Source organism: Podarcis melisellensis (assembly GCF_964234715.1).
Source record: "Podarcis melisellensis genome assembly, chromosome: 2".
In the NCBI taxonomy this organism is placed as follows: Eukaryota; Metazoa; Chordata; class Lepidosauria; order Squamata; family Lacertidae; genus Podarcis; species Podarcis melisellensis.
In genome coordinates, this window is record NC_138529.1 from 61,310,653 (window position 1) to 61,335,190 (window position 24,538).

Here is a 24,538-nt window from a genome sequence, read left to right on the forward strand (position 1 = left end):
AGTTCAAGAGGTCAAGACACAAAGACTTTAGCAACTAATCCACACCTAATGACCCACCTAAGTGGTACTCAGGATATCACTCAAGAAATCACTCAAGATATCCCTCAAGTAATTAAGGAACAAAAGAAGAAAAGGCACACTAGCCTGGGAACTTCCTCTCTGCCCAGAACATTGGAGGCTATACACCACACCCCCTCAACAGTATTTATAGGAACTCAAACACTGAGATCCTGCTCTGTTCCAGTAACAAGAAGCCGAAAGCACCAGCCTGAAGATGACGAGTGAGACCTCGTCGAAACGTCGCCTAGACATCCCAACTTTTACACGGGAAGACACCCGAGGACACCAAAACCTGCATATATATATATATATATATATATATATATATATATATATATATATATCTGCAGCCACTGCAAACTCCACCCCCACAGGTGTGAAATTCAGCACGACATGCTGAATTTTGCTCAAAAAGACACTGTTCCATAACACAACAGGTACTACAGTCTGGAAGGAATATTAGAAAATGGGACAGAAGCACTAGCATTAGAACCAGGAAAGCCAAGACAATATTCCCCACATCGGATTCATCTGTAGTCTAACCACCATGTATGATTTGTGCAAGCAAATCAGGATGGATTCTGAATAAACAGGTCACCCGAAGGTCTCTAGCTCACTCACACTGTGTGATCTCTCAGGCCCTGACACTGCTAGATCATCACCACTGCATGCTCCTCACCATTTCCTCCCACCAAGCTTGGCAACCCCTCCATGGTCAAGCCTGCAAACCCTGCCCTGCCTCTAAGCAATGGATCCTTTCCAGGTTTCTGGTATATTTTAAAACATGGGTCTACACCATGCATTTAAAGTACATTAGTGGTTTAACCCCACCCAGGGACGGCTGTGGGTGGGATTCCTGCATTGCAGGAAGTTGGACTAAATGACCCTTGAGGTCCCTCCCAACTGTACAGTTCTGTGATTCTAGGATCTGATGCACATTTAAAGCACATGGATTCCCCCAAAGAACTATAGTTTCCTCACTCATAGACAGAGCTACAATTTCCAACATCCTTAACAAACTACAGTTCCCATGAATCTTTAGGGGGAGTCATGTGCTTTATATGTGCATTGGGTGTACTTTAAATGTATGCTGTGAATCTGTCAATAATACAAACTGTTAAGGGTGTGAATACTACTATATTTGAAGATTATTGAAAATTGCTGATAGGGAAACTCCCATACCCTTTAGATCTGTCACGTAGTCACACCTATGCCTACCATTATCCAATTTGTTTAGGTGGGGAGTCACACTGAAAGCTGCTCCTTACTCAAGTAGCTTGAAATCAGAGGTGGCAGGTGAAAGGTAGATGTTTGGATGAAGTGAGCACATAGCAATCTCAGCACTGCAGGTGCCTGTTAACAAAAGAACGTGCATGGGTGTATGTGAGGGGGGAGGAAGTGGTTGGCTTAGGAAGCATTCTCTGAGTATTATGTGTGTTTCAGGGGAACCAGTGTCTCATATGGATTAGACAAGGCCATGATGTGCAGTACAACTGTGTAACCTTGTTCTTTTAAAATTGAGACACCCCGCCCCCCCATGAACAGGTCAGATATAATGAAAGGGATAGGCAAGCTTCATGGAAACTGTAGTTTGATTGTTTTTTGCATTTCCCCTTCTCTCTGGCTTAACTGCTCTCATTATTACTAAGCATTCAATGCATGCTACACGTGCAGCACACACACACACACACACACACACACACACACACACACACACACACTGGACTTCTTGTGAGCAATATTCAGCTTGCCCTTTTTGTACTGTATGCAGGACCACCTCACAACTCCACAAGTTGCTCAGGAGCAAATATTTGAGACATCAGTGTTCTCAAGGGGCACCAATAAAGGAACCTGTGGCCAAGGCATTCTCCGTGTGGTACCTGTAGGCACATATATATCCACAAAGGCCTTCTGTATTGCCTGGAGGGTCCCCTCCCCCCACTCCTTCTCCCCAATTAGTCCTGAAAAACAACTAATTAGTCTTCGGTTCCGCAGCCGTGCTTTACACTTCACTGTCAAGTCAATGGACTAGGACCTGGGAGAGCAGTGTTCAAATCCCCACTCAGCCATGAAGCTCACTGGGGGACCTTGGGCCAGTCACCATCTCCTAGGCTAACCTACCACACAGGCTTGTTGCAAGGATGAAATGGGGGGGAGGAGGACCATGTACATCACCTTGAGATCCGTGGAAGATAAATGTGGTATGTAAATGCAATAAATAAACAAACAAAAACTGGGTTCAGTTGATGGATGTTGCACATATTACGGGTGTTTGCTTGTTAATAAAAGATCTGTTCTACATTGAATCTGGAACTTCATGCTGAAGACGACACTTAGTACAAGGAACGATATACATTGTGTGAAAATGCTGTGGAATATTTGAGGGCTCTGCATGCTTTATCTCTCTCATGTAAGGCAGCTGAACAAAGGAAGAGGAAGGTGTTTGAGTATGAAGAATGGAGGAAGAGTGGAGGGATATTGAGAGGAAAATGGCAGCTTTAAACTTTGTCAGAGGTTTGAGCAGTTTAAAACAAGGTTTCAGTACAGCAAGAAAGGAACTGGGAAAGAGTCTACAGTATCACGTTAGCTTCTTGGTGTTAGTTTCTGTGTTGTGTCCATTTCTGCTATTTCTTCTTGTTAAAACTTTTTTTAAAAAAAATAACCCTAAAATTCCATATCCATTTAGACCTCTCCCACCACTTCCCATTCTCAGTGACCTTCCCTTCTAGCTCCCATGCCATGGCCACTACGGCTGGGCAATCTGCCTTCTCTTATGCTCCTCTGCCACACCCTGACTTCACGCAAATCCAGGATTTTGATGTAGCATTACAAATCCTTCAAGGGGAGCCATGTGGCGACACTCTTACATTTTTATTATATAGTAAGATTGGAACTGTCTCTCTCTTTTCTTTCAAAGGTTGTGTGCGCACATGTTCAGGAAGGAACCAGAAGGACATGTGTGCAAGAGCATATTGCGTAGAGTTCTGTGTACCGTGGCTGGGATTCACTGTGTCCATATTTCAGTTTGCATGTAGGTGGCTGAGTGGGTGATGCATCCCTGCTGGCATTCAGACACTCATAAAGCTCGACAGCAAGTAGTGCTCACATGAGGCACCCCCCCCCCGCAAATATATCCCTTCATTCAGCCTTCACTACGACCATGCACATTGTACAAAGGCGGTCTGTAGAAGAGAGCAGAGATGAAAGACCAAACTAGATTTGCCGTTAAATACAACTTTGGTTTTGTTCTTTTTAAAAATGCATATGACATCCACTAGGGTGGCTGATAATTATTGGGATCACTACAAGTCTATGATTCTATGATAAGTGGAGAGGAGGAGTTTAACAATTTCCTCCCCAGCTGCAGCCCTGAGGAAAATCCATTCTGAACCTGCTATTTGCATTGGGAGGAAATCCCCAGTTGGCACCAAATTTGGCTGGTCCAGAGTTATCCATAAAATCCCCTTCACTCCTATTACACCCACACTTTCCTTCCTCAATATGATTCAGTATGATTCTCTGTGAACCAGTTGCCACCGTTGCATATAGAGAAAGCATCTTTTCACAGCTGATGTAGATGAGCATCTTGGAAGTGCCTCTTCCCCATAAGTCCAATGGGGAAAATAAGTCCATTCTCCCTCTCCCTCTCTCTCCCTCACACACACACAGTAGCATCTGATTTGCCACTATTGGAAACTGAATGTTGAACTACATGCAGCTTTGGTTTAATTTGGCAAGTGCAGCTTTAGTCATAGTATTGAAAGATAACGTTGGTAATAATCATCAGTGTTGATCCACTCATACGATTACGGCTCATGACTCTACAGGAAAACAGCTCTCTACGACTATGCAAAATAGACACACACACAAGCACACACACATTCAGCCAATGCTATAAATGCCTTGCTGTTGATGGTGTCATCAGACAATATGCCTGTTGTCTGAAAGCAAAAAATGCTTGAAATATATTATCTATACAAGGTCAGGATACCTGCATTTGACACTCATGGTTGAATTTCCATGTGGTGTGGGAGACCTCAGGCCTGTGGCCCTCCAAGCCTCTCTATCTGGTCCTCAGGACTCTTCCCCACACCCTCCCCAGAGTCACACACCCTCTTCTTTCCAGGGCACCAACACTGCTTTGCGCCCTCCTTGACTGGAATGTGTCACTGAACTGCCTTTTGCTTGTCTGGGTGCAGAATAGAGAGGGTGTGTGTGATGAAACCAGCTGGCCTACTGTACAAAGATAAATTTTACTTCCTTTTTTTGTTCTGCCTAATTTTGCCTCTGGCCCACCCCACCCCTGGCATGTGGCCTTCAGGACATGGTCCAAAAGGGAATGTGGCTGCTTGGCTAAAAAAAGTTCTCCACTCGTGAAGCAGAAGTTTCTAAGGTGTTTGGAAAGTGCTGTTTTTGCACTGGTACCTCTTTGTTCAGGATCAGCAATGCCCATGCAGCCTGCACCACCAACTTCTCATTCCTGAAACAGGGGAGGTGAGGGTGTAAGTATACCAGCGAGGTCTGAGAGGCTCTTCTCATCTGGGTTACACGTTTCCAGGAGATTTATTAACCAGAATGCCTACATGCTTTGAGGATGTGCAATATATTTCCCTCTGCTACAGTGTAATTTACATTCATATTTACATCTGTGTGATATTTTTATATTGCCCTTCCACCATGTTCCTGGGGTGCTTTACTAAAGCAGGGGTAGCCAACTCATTGTTGGACTCCAATTCCCATCAGCCCCAGTCAAGGATGATGGGCGCTGTAGTCTAACAACACCTGGGAGGAACTACCATGGCTACCCCAGACAAAAAAGAACAAGGCAATGAAAATACTAAATATATAAATAACAACAATGCCATGCAGGACACTTGTTGAAGAACCATACCTGAGAACTGCACCCTCTCATCATCATGGTGCAACTTGAACAAACCAAGGGGACCAGTTACGGGTTCTGTTCTAAAGTGATGGAGGCCACACAGTATATAACTGAAGAACCACTGTGGCCCGGTGGTAGACTAGGGATGGATCTATAAAGGTAAAGGTAAAGGTACCCCTGCCCGTACGGGCCAGTCTTGACAGACTCTGGGGTTGTGCGCCCATCTCACTTAAGAGGCCAGGGGCCAGCGCTGTCCAGAGACACTTCCGGGTCACGTGGCCAGCGTGACAAAGCTGCATCTGGCGAGCCAGAGCCGCACATGGAAACACCGTTTACCTTCCCGCTGGTAAGCGGTCCCTATTTATCTACTTGCACCCGGAGGTGCTTTCGAACTGCTAGGTTGGCAGGCGCTGGGACCGAGCAGCGGGAGCGCACCCCGCCGCAGGGATTCGAACCGCTGATCTTTTGATCGGCAAGTCCTAGGCGCTGAGGCTTTAACCCACAGCGCCACCTGCGTCCCAGGGATGGATCTATACTCACTCTTTAAACATTCTTAGAACGGTGTTGTTGATATCATTCTAACATAAAAAGAATATTGATTTCTTATTTGCCTCCTTTTCTACAAGGCCTAACCACTTATTTCATGGGGAGAACTCTACAGCGCTCTCTGGTGTCACATTTTAATAATGCATTATTGATGTTTTAAAAGAACGTCGTTATCATAACCCTTTAAAAACTCGTTTTTAGTGTTATGAGTGTAGATGAGTCCTATGTCTAGTGGGGACCAGACTCAGGTTTCCACTCAGCTATGAAGCTCACTAGATGAGCTTGGGCCAGCCACTATGTCTCGGTCTGCCCAGCCTCGCAGCCTCTTGTAAATATATTATAATGCCAGGGGACAGAAGTCCACCATGTTGAGCCCCTTCGAAGACAAACAGGAAATAAATTCAAAGAACATGCACTCTGGCTACTGGAAACAATACAACTGAGCTCCCTTTGTCTGAAAAGTGGCAAAGGAGGTTTTGGCACACCATGTTCATGAATAAACTTACATATCAGAAAAGGCTTGGGGGGAGTAGCCAACTGTCAGTGGGAGGAGAGCAGCTTCTGCCTCAATTTTAATTTCTGAGTGCATGCAGGTCCCTGCCACACAGGCAGCAGCATCCCTGAGGCAAAAAGAGCTTCCTTCCCCACAGTTCTTCACACTTGTGAGCCTGTGAGGCCACCTGCCTGCCTCCCACTCCTCCTCCAAACCATTTTCAGGGCTTATCTCCCTTCTAGAAAGAAAAGTGTGGGTTGGGAAATTTCTCCCCTTCTTATTTGTTCAGCAAATCCTTTCTTTTCCCCCTGCAGCTCCGGGAATGAAGGGCCTGATTATATATTGTCACATGATAATTCCACTCAGCCACTTCTTTTGCCTGCTCATGGGGGGTGAACGCAAAGAACTCAGACAGAGGCGTTCTGCTCTTTGTCTTTGCCTTTCTCCGATTCCCCCCAGCCCTGCCCTCTTCATTTCTATGCCCCTTTTCCATCATCTTTGCCCCCCCCAACCCTCTTTGGGACTGAGTATTCTTACAATTCCATGACAAACATTAGGGTGGAAAACATCTGCTTCCATCAGGTATCAGCTCGTGCATTCAGAGCGATCGATCAATGGCATTTTCCCCCAAGAGAAGCTAGTTTTCTCTGCCTCACTAATGATAAGAGCTGCCTCTCCCAACCTGCTGGGCTCTGAATGTTTGGGACCACAACTCCCTGCCCAAATCATTCAAAGGTCACCGGGTCAGGGAACGACTGGGGTTTTGACCATACTATCAAATTTTCGAGTGCTACAAGAAAACTGAATTCTGGAAATGCTCCCTGACATTTCTGGGATTGGGGGGAGGCCAGTTTAACTAGACCCACTCAGTAATGCTAGCATTGAGAAGAATATTCCTGGTGTGGTGTCAGCTCTTCCCTGCTTTTTAATTATCGCCATTCCCCATGCCTCAAAAGAAAAAGAAAGTCTTATCTTCTAGTTTTGTTCTAGGGACGGGAGCAGTGTGACCTTGCGCAGTCAAAGGCTCTGCTAAGTGTCAAGATGTATAATAAAAAGTAGTGGCCATCGAAAAGATAATGCTGCCAAACACACCAGTGGATCATTGTAACAGGAATAATTCATTCCAAGTGAATTTCTGTAAGCAGGGATTCAGATTGATGTAAAAAATAATAATACTCCTGCTGTAAAGCACCTAGCAGTTGTATAACACTCCTTGCTGAACAGTGCAAGTCATGGTCTCCGCCCCCCCCCCCCCGTTATTTCTTAACATAGAGGATATTTGATACAAAAAGGTCATAGATGACATTACATTTTCCATAGATGACATTAAGTCAGACCTTACAACCATTTCCCCCCCACGTCACAAGTGTAATTTACTGAAACTTATCATTTGAATTCTAAAAAACTTCATTGAAGACATAGTTTGTAAAAAAAATAATTAAACTCTATTATGCAGTTTTCAAAAGCTAAGAAATAAAAAAATGATATTACAAATAAAAATGTAACCTCCCCCCGAATATTGTGTTTTAAAGAATCTAAAGGATACTAAATCATGTGTGTGTGTGTGTGTGTGTGTGAGAGAGAGAGAGAGAGAGAGAGAGAGAGAGAGAGAGAGAGAGAGAACAAAACCAAATTATAAGGAGCTTCTCCAGGCTCATATTGTATATGTTCTCCAGTTCCTGTCTGAGGCTTCAGTAAATGTTCAATATTACAACGGTATGTTCCGTTCTAAAACCTTTCAGAGTTTTTCGAGAGCGCCAACAAGTGTGCCAATGGGGTGATCTAGTGCACATTGTTCACTTAGGTTTTCAAAATCTTTTGGACGACGTCCCTCTCCAAAAAGCTCCTGAGAAGGCTTAGCAGTCCTGGGACAGGAGGAGAGGCCCTCCTATGCTTCAGTAAAGAACCAGAAGCAGAAAGTAGGAATAAATGGACAGTTCCATGCTAGAAATCATTAGGAAAAGGATCAACAAATAAAAACACCAAGATTGCAATGCCTTTAAAGAAACCTATGGTGTGACTGCACCTTGGAATACTGTGTCCTACTGTTTCCTGCATCTCACAAAAGTGCATTGTAGAGGTGGAAAAGGCATAGGGTAGGGCAAGCAAAATGATCAAGGGGATGGAGTAACACCCTCATGAGAAAGGGTTACAACTTTGGGGGCTCTATAGATTGGGGGGAGGGCGGGAGAGTAATGGAGGAACGTGATAGTTGTGTATAAAGTATGTACAGTATAGAGAAATTGTTGTTGTTATTATAGAGATATTCCCCACTCCCTTTCATAATACTAGAACTTGAGGTCTTGCAAATGAATCTGAATGTCGGGAGATTCAGGGCAGACAAAAGGAGCTTCTTCTTCACACAGCTCATAGCTGAACTACAAAATTCACTTGCACAATATGTGCTGATTTAGATAGCTCTAAAAGTGGATCAGAGAAATGCATGGAGGAAATGGGGATCAATGGCTATTGTTGTCATGATGGCCATATACCATCTCCAGGTGCCGGCTGCCAAGGAAGAACAGCTGGGGAGCGCTATTGCTCTTAGGTTCTGCTTTTGGGTTTTCTATAGTCCTCTGGTTGGCTACTGTGGGAGGATGCTGAAGAGGCCCTTGAACATAAGGGTGCTCTTGTGTTTTTACAGTAATTTTAATATTGATTTACTGGATAAAAGGTGTGCATTGCTGCTGGTGACAACACCTGGGAGCTAATGATATGGAATTCCATGCTCTTTAATTATCCTGTGCTTTCGTACAGTGCATGTGGACCATTTGGAGCTGGACCATATGTGCATCTAGAAGATGCATGATGCTGGTCTTAACCATATATTGATATTATTGCAAACTGGAACTACAGAGCTTGAAGGGACTGAAGGGTAGTTTCATCACTGCTGGTATACCCAAAGAGGAAGGGATACAAATCTTCAGAAGAGGTATCGACCTGTAGGAGAATTGGGCGCTGATGGCACATTTTAGTTTGTGAGCTATCTGTGTTTACTACTCTCTTTGCACCAGCAATGATCAAGGAGGAGACATGGCACAATCCCCTTGGGGATGATGATTCAGATGTGCTGATTCAGCATTCTGAAGACTTGCAGCTCACTATGACCAAAAGCTCTGTGGCAGAACATCATATGCTCATTACGCCTTTCTAATCTCTCACTGAAAACACCACTGTATACAAATTACTGTTTTCCTAGGAAGTTCACTCCATTACTGATCAGATCTTAATTTAGAACAATGTTCTTAATGGTTAACTTAAAATGACTTTAAAACCATTCAACATAGCCAGGTAAAGACAGATGATAGATAAAACGTAATGTTTCTCTACCAACAGTTCTGTTTCATATGGCACTGGAAAAGCTGCCCTCAGAATTTGACGGAGTTATTGTGTGTCTCAATATACTGGAAGCCTCTCCAATGAGCAAGACTGAATTCAAATTTGGATGTTCCTTACCAATGAAAGCTCTACACTTTGGCTACCTTTAAAGGTAAAGGTAAAGGTACCCCTGCCCGTACAGGCCAGTCTTGCCAGACTCTAGGGTTGCGCGCTCATCTCACTCTATAGGCCGGGAGCCAGCGCTATCCTCAGACACTTCCAGGTCACGTGGCCAGCGTGACAAGCTGCATCTGGCGAGCCAGCGCAGCACACGGAACACCGTTTACCTTCCCACTAGTAAGCGGTCCCTATTTATCTACTTGCACCCGGGGGTGCTTTCGAACTGCTAGGTTGGCAGGCGCTGGGACCAAACGACGGGAGCGCACCCCGCCGCGGGGATTCGAACTGCCGACCATGCGATCAGCAAGTCCTAGGCACTGAGGTTTTACCCACAGCGCCACCCGCGTCCCCTTTACTTGATATCAATTCTGAAGATTGTTCTTTCCATGGCCAAACAGTAGGGTTGCTTGGTTCCAACTACTACTACTACTGCTACCACTAATAATAATAATAATATGTTGGATTGGTGGGATTTTTCTTTTGCTTTGATTTTGGACAAAAAAATTACTTCAACCAAGGGTGCTTCCACACAACCTGTTTACTACACATTCAGCCTGATTTGTTTACGGGGAGGTTAAATGATGCTGCATCAAAGTGTTATTCTGAACTTTCCTTAACACAAAAGGTCTGATCCTTTGGGGAAGTGGTTTTGCAGTGCAAGAGCTCCCAATCAACTCTCACTGTGGAACCTGAATTTGCCAGTATGCAATTGAATCCCACCTGGAGACAGTGATGTTCCAAGAATGATTTTTCAGTCCAATTTAAGACAAACATAAATATCAAACCACAGTATTTTATATGCTGAATATATTTCCTTTCTCAGGTCACTTTGTTCCCCACAGGACCCTGGAAATGTACATAATCGGAGGTATTTCACTCCGTCTCCACCAGGGGCAGCATGTTCACAAGTTCCTTTTCATTGCTTGCAGTCTGCCAAAATGTACTTTGCTTTCTCATCCTGGAGTGCCTTTGTCTTATATAACACAAGTAGCAACCTCCACACACCACATCTTCCAACTAACATACACTCCATATAGCCAGTGGTGTGTTAGATCTTTCAAAGGGCCATGTTTTAGGACTGCTGTGGGGAGAAATGAGAAATGCCAAGTCTACTCCCTTGGTGGTGCCATCTTTGTCCTGGTGGGATTTGCAAGCCCATTATTTCTTCGTTGTGTGAATCTAGAATATAATAAGCGGGGGGATGGGGGACGTGTTCCCTGAAAGAGCTATATTTTTGTTACACATTTACTCAATATGAGAAGGGTGTGACATTAGGCATTTCCACAAAAACATAATGCATGTTAATAATGCTAACAACGACATAGCCAAAATTTATTGATAATAGCCCAGTACTCAAAATAATCTCTTGAAACAAATAATTTGCATACCAGTGGATCGTCTGTGAGTAGTTCAGTTTGAGGACGAGGACACGAGTTGCCTCAGTAAACGCATGGATAAGCTTTTAAGATGCAAATAACATTCTTTGGGGTTTGCTTGTGTTTGGAAGAAGGTGCCTGCCAAACAAACCCCTTCATGTCTAGTAAAAACAATCTCTGACAGTGTCCTACATAAGAGTACGCTCTGAAATATCTTAGGATGAAGATATGCATAATCTCATGCCTCAAGTTAAACAAAACCTCTCCAGCAAATCCCACTTGTTTTGGCTTTCTTCCTGAGGAAGTGGCCATCTTGCAACCGTGTTGAGTAACATGTAATGCAATATCCAGAAAACATTTTAACAACGTGGCTCACTGCTCAAAGGACTATGGAAAACAGTGGGTGAAGTGTGCTTTGGGCAGATCCGCCAGACAGAGACATGTTCCATGCAACTATTATCCTTTCCTTCCTGCGTCACAGTCAGTAACATTTCACAACCAAAGGCACATGCAGCCTTCCATGGGATACTGTGTGACACCAACAATCTCCTCCTAAGCTGTAACAGAGGAGGAAAAATGGAAGTTCTGCCACACCCTTCTGACCATAGGAATGTTTGAGTGAAGTGCTGGGTGAAGTGACAGGGAACGAGCCAGGGCGGGGGGGAAAGTCAGTAATGGATGCTGACCATACCAAACTGTTGTGAGGTAACCAAAGATAGCCAGCTTTTTTATTTTTAAGCTGAATTCTCACACTGTTGGAACACTGTGCCCTCTCTTTCTGAGCCATCTAAACGCTGCTCCTTATAAGCTCTCCATCCAATTCAGTGGCTCTTGTGAACACTTCACAGACTCACAGCCATTAGCACCCCTCAAAATAGCGCCTGCATGAGGGCTGGGGGTGATGTTAGAAAGCTTCCCGAAGAAACAGGTTTGAGTCTTCCCCAGGTGTCAATTAAGAAGGAATCGTACTCATCTTCTGGACTGAAGTACAGTAAAGCTTTGCAGAGATCTGGCCACTGACTCATCACTCCGCCACCTATGCATGATTCAACAGCCCAAATGTTTGTGAAAATAAATGCAATGTCTGGTGAACCACATCTAAATATGTTCCCTGCACAAATGCATATGTGTACACACATCAGAGGGGTACATGTACCCTGCTAGTTTAAACGGGTTCAACTTCTGTGGAGCTGACTCTTACTGAATTTATCCCACTTTGTCCTGTTCTCCGCTCTAAATTGCATGTGCTAAACCCCATGTGTTAACACATGAGTCTAATTTCCTCTACCACCCCTTCTCGAATCTTGTTTGCTGTGAAGATATCCCCCAGTGCAACTAAATGCATCCAAAATTCCAGGTACTTGCATGCAAACATTTATACGTATGCAAAGTACCACTGTGTGGACTTGGAGAAACACGAATATCAGCAAATAGACACACCTACATATTCAAATCAGGGGCACATATTCACAATATGTTGCAAAGACAGAAAAATGCCAGCACAAACAAGAGGGTCTCCAACAAAGGATTATTTATACAGACACTTAGGATTGTCAACGTGTGTGGAGAAAAAGCACATAAACACACAAAAATCCATAAATGCTCACTATTCGAGGATCATTTATAGGAGATACCTTTCCAGTCTTGAACATCTAAATGTGTTCTTATGAACAAGTTACATATCTATAGATCTAGATATACAGACACACATATACAAGGCACACTACTGATACATGAGAGATATATGCATTGCCTGATATGCATCTAAGATACTTGATCGTGTAAAGTGAATTCTCACATTCTTTAAAGTGAAGTGCATATGCAAAGTGAAACAGATATATAAATTCACAAATGTGGTCATATATATGCACACAAACATACTCGGAAAAAGAGATATGCAAGCTGACTGCAAAAGAGAGGTGCAAACCTAGCTGTGCATGCAAAGATGTGGTTTAATATGCAAAACTATACACTGTCACATCTGTTCATTACAGTCTCAAAAACCCAACTGGCATTCTCTCATTCTGTTTCTATTGCATACCTGTGAGTGTTTTTACACACAGGTTTCAGGGTTCTCTCTAAAACTCTTTTCTCACCTGAAAAGAGGGTTAAGGGAATGTAAGGAACGGGGCAACTGCAATCCAGGGCTGCTTTATAAATCACCAGTCCTTCGTTCCCTGGGAAGACAGCGACTTCCCCGGAAAGTTGTGCTTTGCGAGGCAAATCAAGCACATCAACTTCCCCAAGAAGAAAGTGGCACTTGGTGTAATTATTTTAACCAGGATCCTAGTGCCCTTGCCCTCTTCCGCTGGGTCATCTCAGAACTACAGATAGCAACACAAGTACAGTATACAGACACAGCAAGTGTGAACGATGTTAGCAAGCGATTTTAACACTTCCCACACTGATCTCATTGCTTTACAAAAGTGGAGGAATATGAAACCCTTATTTTATCAGCAGACTGAAAAAATGTTTTGCCAGCTCCAAGACTGGCTCTCCTTTCCTGGAAGCCCCCCTCCTGCCCTCTTTAAAACCTACATTTCCCTGCTCTCCTGTGAGTTTGTTTTATTGTTCACTCCGTTGCCTTTTCCCCCCCCTGCTCCCCCCCCCGGGATGCCAGCTGTTCCCATTCTGGCTGATGCCTCCATCCCCCCTCCAACTCCTCAGTCCAGTACTCTCATTCATTTCCAGTACAATCCCTGCCCCCAAAACACACACACTGTATCTGTCTTAAACTTACTTCCCCAGCTCTTCAAAGAGCTGGTATTCTTCCGTGAACCGGGTGCAGGTGATGGTTGCCATCCTGGATGGTGACTGCCTCCCCTGGCGTGAAGTTTTACACAAACACCTCTCCTCTCTTGAGCAGGCACTTTCTCGTTTTCCTCTTCACTCCTAGCGCTCTCGCCTTCTCAGAGGTAAATAAGCGAATATGTATGATTGACAAGCCTGGAGATAATGATGAGGGCAATTTGTCTTCTCAGCCTCACAAGCCTTCGTCAGCATCCAGTTCTCCATAGCAACCACCTCTGGAACGCCCTGGTTTTGTTGCCTGGGTAACTGCTTCCCAAACACCTGCTTCGCCCGCTACTTTGCAGCTCTCTAACGCCCTGACTCTGTCACTGTGAAAACTGCATCCTTAGCTAGAAAACAGAAGATGACTTGAAGGAGAAGACCATATGTATGCATGTATGTGTATATATATATATATATAGAAATTAAGTCAAGCAACTGAGAATTAACTGGGGCAAAAAGGTTACTATGGAAACTGCAGTTTCCACATTACAGGATGGTCTCTGGAAAGACAGGATGCTGTTGCCCTGGCAACTGCATCTTATTCTCCAGAAAGACAGGTATTGCTGTGTTGCCTGGGCAACTGCAATACTTTCAAGGTTTAAAGGAACATTATGCTTCTTTCAGCCACAGCTACTTTTGGGGGAGATATGAGGGGCTGCTTCTGAAGGCACCTGTGAGTCTTACTTAGGACCATTAGAATGGGGTGCCTTTAAAGGGATACACCATGGTTTTTGAATAAATAAAGTATAAAGCAGTCTGAATTTTTCCAATTCCTGTAGGGGGAGCAGCTAAAACTAATTCAGAATCCGCAAAACCTTCTGGAAAGCAGCAACAGAGCTTTATTCCCAGTAGGGTGTCTGGCCCAGATTTCATGCACTTTCTGTTTCTGCCATTGGAACTTAGAAAAAGGAAAAGGGGGGGGGGAATTTCCTGAGTAGTGGGGGAGGAGAAAGAGAGAGAGAAAAAACAAGAACAGCATGATACAGTAGTTAGTTATATGCAGCTGCTGATGAGGAAAAGCATCCTGATGGAAGGACAGGTTGCCTAGCAGACATCAGTCCTTGTGTGGATGTGATTTTAGAGTGTGGGTTGAGTTAAGGATGCCGGAAAAGTATGCCTACATTTTGAGAGCCATATCTTCTGCCAATAACCCTGAAATCCTCCCTCTCTAGCAGTTGGGAATGCAATGAGCCAGCCTTTTCGCATATTAAAAGATCGCCCACACAGGAACAAACATATTAAATATGTTTAGGCTTTTCCACATCTTTGTAATGCTTGTGAGGACTATTTTATATTAACTATCCTAGGTTGTGTGGCAAATGCTTGCTTATTTCCAGTTTTCATATTATTATTTTTCAGCATTTCCATCCATGAAGGTGTGTAATCAAAGGATGCGCACACATAGCATTTTATTTTAGAGACCATGGAAACTGAGCATCCCCCCCCCCCCGCAACTAGTCCACACACAACCTAGACCTGTTGCTTGTTTTTCCCTCCTAAAAACACTTCTTGACAAACTGGTTTGATTGCAAAAACAAAAGCTTATTGCAGATTGCTTCTGCATCATAACCCACAGCATAATTGGTAGTATCCAGCAATGGGGAGTGTATCCTCACCTGCCCAATGATATGGTTGGCGGGCATATACTGTACCAAGATTGCAAGGGGAGAATTTTCAAACAGGGTTTTTTCCATAGTACCCACACCCAACTGTCTGCATGGCAGGATCTCCAGTACAGTCAATCTATACTGAAAGCAGCATGTTGACGATGGGCATGAATGACTGCATAGCAAGAAAAATGACATTTCTGCGCTACAAATTGATGTGTACACAGCCAAAGAGCAACCAATGTGGAGTTATTTCCTTTTCCTTCAGATACTAAATTCTACTACTGGGCTTCTCATTCTTATACAGTGTTGTATTTTAAAATCAAAGTGCCCCCATTTCCCAGCAAGTTATCTTATTGGCAGGCTTTGAAAGAGACAAGAATTCATCATGCTCAGTAGTAGCCATGCTCCAGCAGAGACTACAGGCATTAAATGTTCCAGATGCTGTACTGCCTACAGTAGATCCATTCATTGATCCAGATCAGGATTCCAAAATGCTCTGATCTAAGCAGCATAGACTTGTCCATGCCAGGACTTGCAGAGAATTATGGAAGGAAGAACACCAGTCTGTACAGAACACTGTACTAAAAAATAAACCTCTTCATTGAACAATCAAGGTTTCAGTTTGTGTTCTGGTTTCTAAGAGTTCCAGGCCTCTTAACTCAACAGATGCTTGCACATTAAGAAATATTTCTTTCGTAAAACAGTGACAACAAACTCAGAGATTTATACTCAGAGCTTTGTGGTGTTCACAAGTACCGGAAATGATGCAACTGGCTGCAGAAATCAACATTCTGACCTTTAATATTGAAAGAATTTTTCTAGACCTCATGATGTCACGAGTTGAGCTTGAAAATGTGTGGGCAATGTCTGGTGTAATCTTTGAACCCATAAAGGGAACAGTAGAGGTTCTATTATTAGACAGCTTTCCTTGAATAACACCACATTACTATGACGAACAGACACAGTATACCAAGTGTGAAGGAGTGCCCTTGCTAGAGGCAATGGAAGTAATAACCCTCTCCTGTTGTCGCTGTCCTGCAACTGCTATTAATGGTGCAATCCTGTAGTCAAAAGGATCTGTCACTGAATGCAATGGAACTTATTCCTAGGTAAGTGTGTACATGATTGCAGCCTCAGAGGTATATTGCCTTTGAACTTGCACTGGTAGCTATTGATAATCTTATCTTCCAACCAGATAGCTCAGGTAGAGCATGAGACTCTTAATCTCAGGGTTGTGGGTTTGACCCCACGCAAAAAGATTCCTGCATTGAAGGGCGTTGAACTAGATGACCCTTGTGGCCCCTTCCAATTCCATAATTCTGTGATTCCATGAATTTGCCCAATTCTCTTTTGAAACCGTGTAACCTAGCTAGTGGGCATTAATAGACCTTGCAGCAGCAAATTCCACAAAATAAGCATGTATTGTGTGAGGAAGTACTTCTTTTTGCCTGTCCTGGATCTATTGCCAATCTATTTCATTGGATGATCCTGGGTTCTAGTATCATGTTTTTCTCCACGCCATACATAACTTTATAAACTTCCATCCTGTCCCATGCATGAATCATAGAAAATCAGCAAATAGATACACATGGGTTTAATAGACATGTTTCATGCTGCTTACAGAATTCACCTTTCCTTGGCACGGAATCTTGATCCAAGTTATTTCTTTAAGTGAAGACACACAGAGAGACCTAAAACTAGGGTGAAAGGCAGACAGGCCATTGCAGTTGCAGCCTGATCTAAAATGATTTCATCACTAAGGAAGCATGCCACTCACATTCCATTCTCAAACATCTGCAAGTGTCATAGTGACCGGAGCAGTTCTGGACAATTTGTTAGCAGCCAGCATTATTCTCAGTAATGCTAAGAAGCAAACTACTGCTAATGTGGACTTGTTGCAGAGATTCCTCTCCACCCCACCCCCATTTTAGAGGTTTTGCACCCCATTCTGTAGGTATGGTAAAGAATTGGGGAAAGGCGCAAAACTAACCAGGCTGAAATCAAGTCCCAAGCCACAGTGCTTTTCTGCAGCAGGGAGAGAAGGAGGTAGAGAGAGTGGACCAGAGTGGGGTGGGGTGCTAAGGTGGATGTAGAAGGATAGTCAGAAAGAATAAGATTGGGGAGAAGGCAATCCTGAATGGCTTTCCATTTAATTGCACTTTTGCCATCTTCATGAAAACACCTGCTTTTTATTCCTCCACACAATACACTTCAACTCCATCCACCAGCAGATTTCAGTCAGATGACATGTTCCATAGCAGAATCAAGCTCCTGTCCACCAGCATGGGGGGAGAACATTTGACTGAAAAGTGGAGAACTACAGTAATTATTATTTTTAATTGCAAAAGGAGAAGCTGGGGGCGAGATGGGCCGGGCTGCATCAAAACTGCATATATCTAAAGCCAAAAGCAGATTCTGTTTCACCGCATTCCTGACATTGTTACCTCAGCAGTGACTAACGAATGGTGTTTGTTTAAATGGCATGGAATAGTGTTGAGAACAATTTGTCAGCAAATGGCAGGAGGCCCAGCTTGGAACACAGGTCTTAGAACGTCTAGGAATCTATGAATGTCAGACTTCCTTCATTAGGTCAGAGCGATGGATCCATGAGCACAGCATTCTGTCTACCAACAGTGATTAGCCAGATGCCTCACAAACATGGCATGATGGGGACGTCTTGGCCCCTCCTTGAAGAGTTTGTACAGATGACTGTTTTGGCCAGTGACTTTTCCCTTTCTGCTTTGCTCTCTCTCTAGCCCTTCTAGAAACAGTAGAAGACCCTTACAAATATAATGGCTAGTTAATTGCTTTGTTTCCAGGAGGAAAGTGCTCTAAGGAGACAACTTCCACATTGTCCAGGAAGAGAAAACACATCACCATGGCACAGGTTTGCATAAAATTTGCATGTGCTAATTTATATGTACAGATGCAGAATTAAAATAATTACTATAATTTAAATAGAAACACATCTCACTATATTGGGAAGGCTCTGTTTGCTGTCCAGCTGCTAATGATGGTCTCCACTCTTTCTTTCTTTTTACCAAGGACTTGGATTGGACAACAGAAGGTTCCTTGAAAACAGAGGACTCTGCTCTGATAGCCTTTCAAATACAGGACTGTCCTCTGTCAAGTAAGACACGTGGCCACCCTAATTTACATCCAACTTGTAAAAAATGAATGCGAGGCATATACTCCACTAATAATAATAATAACAATAATAATTAATTTTATTTCTATCCCGCCCTCCCCAGCCAAAGCTGGGCTCAGGGTGGCTAACAACAATAAAAGTCAGGAGCACAAATCTTTCTAGGGAGGGAAACTGGTGAAACCACAAGGGGATGGAAAAGAGCAGTCTTGCTCCCTCCACCCTTTTAAAGGGATGCAAGAGGCCTTGTGATCCACCCAGAAATGTTTGAATCAAGAAGAACTTCTTGGGGGAAAAGTCAGGCACATTGGACTGGAGAACAGTCTCTCTTCTTGCCATCAACTTATTTATTTTTATTTGTTTATAACATTGAGATCTTGCTAAATAGCCAAAAAAACATGGCTCTCATGAAGACTGCAGTGCCAACAATGTAAAAATACCACATATATCCTAATTGGGTAAAAGCAGGTTATAACTACAAACAAGACAAGTCATCAACCGCCCCACATAACAAAAATAGACCAGCAACCACATGCAAGACCAAAGGTGTTTCTAAATAAAGATGTTTAGGGCTGCAGTCCTAAACCCTGGTCCTTCCAGCTGGAGGGAATGATTATGTAGCAGACATCCCCATCCACTGGCCTCTGCTAGAGGGAGGGAGGTCCACCAACGCAGAGACTCCTCCTTGGGCTGCAGAAACCGCAACACATTGGACATGTCAACCAAAATAACCGACACAGGACCCCAAAATGGGGGGCTGCAGAGGAAGAATGGGTGAAGTTACTCAATTCCTAGGACAGACCCCATTTCTTTCAACACAAGCTAGCAGTTGAGCTGTCACTCCACCCTGGCCAGCTCTTCTTCTGCAAACCACCTTTTCTTTGTAAGAGGGCTAGAGACATGCTGTACTCCGCTTTTTAAATGAAAGCTCAGAGACTGGGACCCCTGCCTGGGGCTGCCAATGAAGCCTTTGCATCTGAGGCTGCCGTGTTGGTGATCCATACCCACATTGCTGAGGAGAGAGTCTAAAGTAGGGTAGTGAGTGAGAACCCTCCAATGTAGACTGTAGGGTTGCTCTTCAGCAGGCATAGGCAAACTCCGGCCCTCCAGATGTTTTGAGACTACAATTCCCATCATCCCTGACCACTGGTCCTGTTAGCTAGGGATGGTGGGAATTGTAGTTCCAAAACATCTGGAGGGCCTATGCCTGCTCTTCAGTCTCTTGACAGTTGTCGTGTGTGGTGGTGGTGGTTTAAGTGAAAAGCTGTAGGTGATGGATATGAATTCGTTGACTGTGGCGTCAGTCTGGAGCAAAGAGGGCTTTCCACCAATCAGGAGGGGGAATAGGGGGACTCTTGGTGGGAGAGGAAGGTTGATTATAGTAAATCCAGAGGTAAAGTGTTAATCAGGCCTCCCACGCTCCTGCTGCTGCAATCAACTTACACACACACACACACACCCCAAATGCATTTTTCTAACCAGCCCATCCCCCACAACTATATGAACATCCGGAGTTAGTGAACAGTGGCTTTAATAGAGCCAGTGCGGTGTGCTTTAAAGGTATTTTATTTGTTGATTTATAAAATATTTATAAGTCAATGAAAACATCAAAGCAGCTTGCAATAGTATCTATGTACAACAAAAAACAAATAAAAAACTAGATTTAGAGACCACCAACGAACCATGGTGAATGTATAGCTAAAGCTGTTTCAGATAGGATCACGTGCCTTCAATCTCTTTTTCAACATTTTCACTTTCACAATTAGACCCAAAAAAAACAAACCTTGGCGGAGTGAAAGCAAACCACTGCAATTCTGGTCTGCAGACACCTGCCAGAACTAGGCCAGGCTCCTCTGCTGTCCCCTTCCACCAAATTGCCGTGTGAAACTTGTAAGGCAGAGCCAGGCAAGCTGATGGATGGAGGCTAGGGAAGTGATTTTAATCATCTTGGGAGAGAGTTTGCCTTGGTCTATACTTTTCTGCTTATACCTTGCCAGATAATTGCAGCCCCTTGCAGAGACACATTATGTCTAATGCCATCAGTGCTAAATCTGAATTAAAGAAGTATGCTATTGCCAGCAGCAAGAGACTGATGGCTGAGCACCTATTGAGGTAGCACAATGGAAATCTAATTGAATCCAGGAGATTGTCCCTTATAAAATGAGGTATGCCCACATTTACACAGGGGCACACATTACAACAGGACACTGGGTCACACACCCCTGCACGCTGATCTGCAAGAGGGAGTCTCTTCCTTCCCTCTTCAAGACCAACTAAATATTTGCTCTATACTAATGCTTCTTTTTTTGTAGTAAGGGCATATGTACACTACAGAGACCTTTCTGCTTTTAGAGTTACCAAGGCTGGCAATTTAAGAACTTGCTATGTATTGTAAGGGCACATAGACTATGGACATATTAACTTTTCTAGAGATCCCTAGTCACACAATTCTCAAGGGGCCCCTGGAAGGAAGGAAAAGACTACTGCATCAGTTCAAGTCCGTGCTGTCTGCCTGGAGCTAATCTGGTTTCAGGATACTTTCAAAGCCGGGGTTAGAGCATTGCCCAAAGTGGGAATTATTTCTTTACAGCTGGGGTGGGGAATCTGTGGCCCCTCAGGATGTGGTTGAACTCCAATTCCCATTAGCCCTAGCATAGATAGACAATGGTCAGGGATGATGGGAGTTGCAGTCGGACAACATCCAGAGAACCACAGATTCCCCTTCTTTACCGTTTCCACATTTTGAACCAGTAAAAAAACAGGATGCTGAGTGACCTATGTTTGCTTTAGAAAAAAGAGCAGCTGTGATTATCCTCCAACCACCTGATTACACAATTGCCTCCATCTTTGTTGTTTCTTGTTTTTGCAATACCAACCCCAGGAGCCTCTAACAGCCAGGCCTGATTTCATGAAACATAAATGAACACATAATTAGAAATATGCTTTGAAGGCTGTTTTTCATTGTAAAAGGAGTAAAACTAAGTTATGTAAGCAGCTTCTTGGTATGGGGGAGGGGGTGGGATTTTCAATTCGGCACATTGCCTGCAAAAACTGGCTATGGAGAGACCGGTTGAGGTGAGCGAATGACAGCATGTCTTGTTTCTGATTGAGTGAGTGATGACATGTGTCATGAGAACGCAAGGCAGCGAGGCTCTTCCTGCAGTGCTGCGGAGGGAACAGAGATGCATTTCTTGGAAACTGGACTGAAAATGAGAGAGCCTCAGCCATTGAGAAAAATTAGGCTAATGAAGAAATAATGATGGGGAGAATTATTTGATTAATCACACTCAGCAGCCCAATGAAGCACTGTGAAATGTGAGCGAGATTAGAATACAGAAGATGGTGGAGGGGGGGTTGTGGTTTTTTAAAGGAGATTAAAGCTCTTTGGTTTTGCTTTAATTTGCAGAAGGTGCTGACAAGGAGGGATGGTCCAGATAGATTCTGGAATATACATAGATATATTCAGGTTAAGCTAACCTGAAAGGGGTTCAGCAACAGCACGTGACATCACACTTGGGAGGTGACCATCTCCAGACAGAAGAAAAAATGCCTTTATTTAAGCTCCCAGGTGCAGGAGATTTTCAGGACCAAATTTCGAATACAAGGTATTCAACAAAAGAAAAAGAACACACAGAATTTTCTGTGTACAATCCAGGAATAGGAGTCATGTGACTATTTAGTTAAAATAGCATTACACTTAGCCCCCTTCTCCAGGTGGAAAGAAGCTCCTGGGGTGCAAGTACTAACCAAGTACACCGGTTGAGTGTGGGTAGGGGCACAGTTCAAATATTCCAGCACCCAGCCCAAGTCCACTATTTCCACATCACGTGTCTAGGGAGATAGTCAGCACCCCAAATCACTGTTGGTTTACAATGTCCTAAACTCAGCTCTCTATCTGTGTGCCTCAAACTTCAAATTCCTGTCAGGCGCAGATTACATAATTCGCACCATGGGCTTGGGAAACATGCCCGTTTTCCAAAATGCTCCCCATCTTCTCCTGCCTTTTCCTAGACACATTAAAGAAAGTAATCAGCCAACTTCCTACTGAAAGGCAGTTACAGTGGTACCTCAGTTTACAAACTTAATCCATTCCGAAAGTCCGTTCTTAAACCAAAGCCATTCTTAAACCGAGGTGCGCTTTCCCTAATGAGGCCTCCCGCTGCCGGTGTCCTTCCCCTGTTCGGATTCCGTTCTTAGACCAAGGTAAAGTTCTCAAACCAAGACACAATTTCCAGTTTAAACCAAATCTTTCTTAAACCGGACTGTTCTTAAACTGAGGTACCACTGTACTTGATAACTTTGCTAGGCCTACTGAGGCAGTCACCAGCTGTAAGAACATAAGAAGAGGCTGCTGGATCAGGCCAATGGCCCATCTAGTCCAGCCTCCTGTTCTCACAGTGGCCTGCCCGGTGCCTGTGGGAAGCCAGCAAGCAGGAACCAAGCACAGGAGCGCTCTCCAGTGTGGTGTAGTGGTTAAGAGTGGTGGACTCATAATCTGGTGAACCGAGTTCGCGTCCCCGCTCCTCCACATGCAGCTGCTGGGTGACCTTGGGCCAGTCACACTTCTCTGAAGTCTCTCAGCCTCACTCACCTCACAGAGTGTTTGTTGTGGGGAAGAAGGGGAAAGGAGAATGTTAGCTGCTTTGAGACTCCTTAGGGTAGTGATAAAGCCGGATATCAAATCCAAACTCTATGGGTTCCAGCAACTGGCATCTAGAAGCATTCTGCTTCCAATCTACTGCAGGTACGAGCAATCCACACATGGCTGTACATGCATAGCCTATCTTCAGACTTTTAGCTTGCCACTTGGAGGCTGGGAGTAGGGACAGCAGGCATGACACTAAATCTCTCTCACACACATGAGCACACAAACACACACACACAACCCACTCACTAAATGCCTTCACAGGGATTAAAATCACTCTCTCTCACTTCCTGTAAAGCTGGCTTTATGGAACCATTGCTGAGAATTCATAATGGTTTTTTGTGTTTGCCTACAAAATCCTTACGCCATCTGGATCTTACTCATTGCTGTGCTGAAAGTGAGAATCACTAGGAGAATGATGAAGCTATAGATAACCAAACTCTTTGGGGAGGTTGAAAGTGCAGCGGATGACTTGGTGGAAATTATGCCAGCCTTCGGAACCCATCGCTTGTCTCTCCACTCAACAGAGAAATATTCCATTCTGCTTCTTTGTATGAGAGGAAGATGAGAGAATTGTGCATTGTGTATTTCTCAGAATATTAACATCTGGCCTGGGCTTCTTCTACTTGGAATATAAACAAACAATGAATTTTTAGTACTGGTGCTGTGGATAGGGAACAGTCTCCCAGAGGTGCTTGCCAAGCCACCTCTTAACAAAACATTTGAAGCCCTTCTTTGTGTGCCACAAGAGGTTTGGAGGGTGGCAACAAGAGAACAGGCCTTTCTGCGGTGGCTCCCATTTGTGGAATGCTTTCCCCAGGGAGGTTCGGCTGGAGCCAGACAAAACATTCCTCTGCAACCAGCCCTTGGGCTGATTAGCATCCTATACCCTTTTAAATTGCGTGTCATGGGGTTATTGCTTTTGTTTGTTACTATGATATGCATTTTTGTGTTTTTGGATTGTAAACCGCCCTGTGATGAAGGGTGGTATAGAAATTTAATAAATAAATTAAGACCACCCTCACCTCCAGGTCATATTCTTCCATTTAATGCCCCCTTCTCACTGCTCAGTTAGTTGGAGCCTGCACCGCCTGCACACATGCAGCAAAAGATCATTATGCTAATGGGAAGCCTGATCCTTCCTTCACATCACAGCCCTGCTGGTTTTTTGTTTTGTTTTATTAGCTACCAGCTTTGTTCTAGCTTGTACCTTCTGTTCTCTTCTGTCTGTCACTGCAGAGCAGATCTCCATCTATGTGTTGAGAATCACTGGTCCTCCGTGTGCCTTGCAAAGCTCATCCACAATGTACGAGGGCTTCCTTTGCTTTCTGGCTAGTCAGATTTCCATTACCTCACATGGTGTTTTGCTGCTCACACTCTGCTCTGCCAGTTGTGCTCGAGGCAGATTTCACTGCCTTCGGTAGCGCCTGCATGCTGAGTGAGGCATTTGAAATAGCTCCTGTGGTGTTACAGCTTATGCCCTAAAGACT

General features: G+C 44.0%; 1 protein-coding gene across 4 annotated transcripts in view; it reads right to left on the bottom strand.

The window, feature by feature from the left end:
* The window catches only part of CAMK2A (calcium/calmodulin dependent protein kinase II alpha), a gene marked incomplete at its 3' end in the record, with an annotated part of 118,545 nt that extends 104,611 nt beyond the window's left edge, over positions 1–13,934 (bottom strand). For 2 of the 4 annotated variants that reach the window (XM_081896990.1, XM_081896991.1), the window contains exon 1: positions 13,596–13,933. In XM_081896990.1, coding sequence (XP_081753116.1) covers positions 13,596–13,657 — 62 coding nt within the window. In that variant the 5' untranslated portion in view covers positions 13,658–13,933. Of the gene's footprint in view, positions 1–13,595 lie in introns of all 4 variants that reach the window. The other 2 variants (XR_014164631.1, XR_014164632.1) reach the window with 2 other exon arrangements.
* Positions 13,935–24,538: the final 10,604 nt, after the last annotated feature.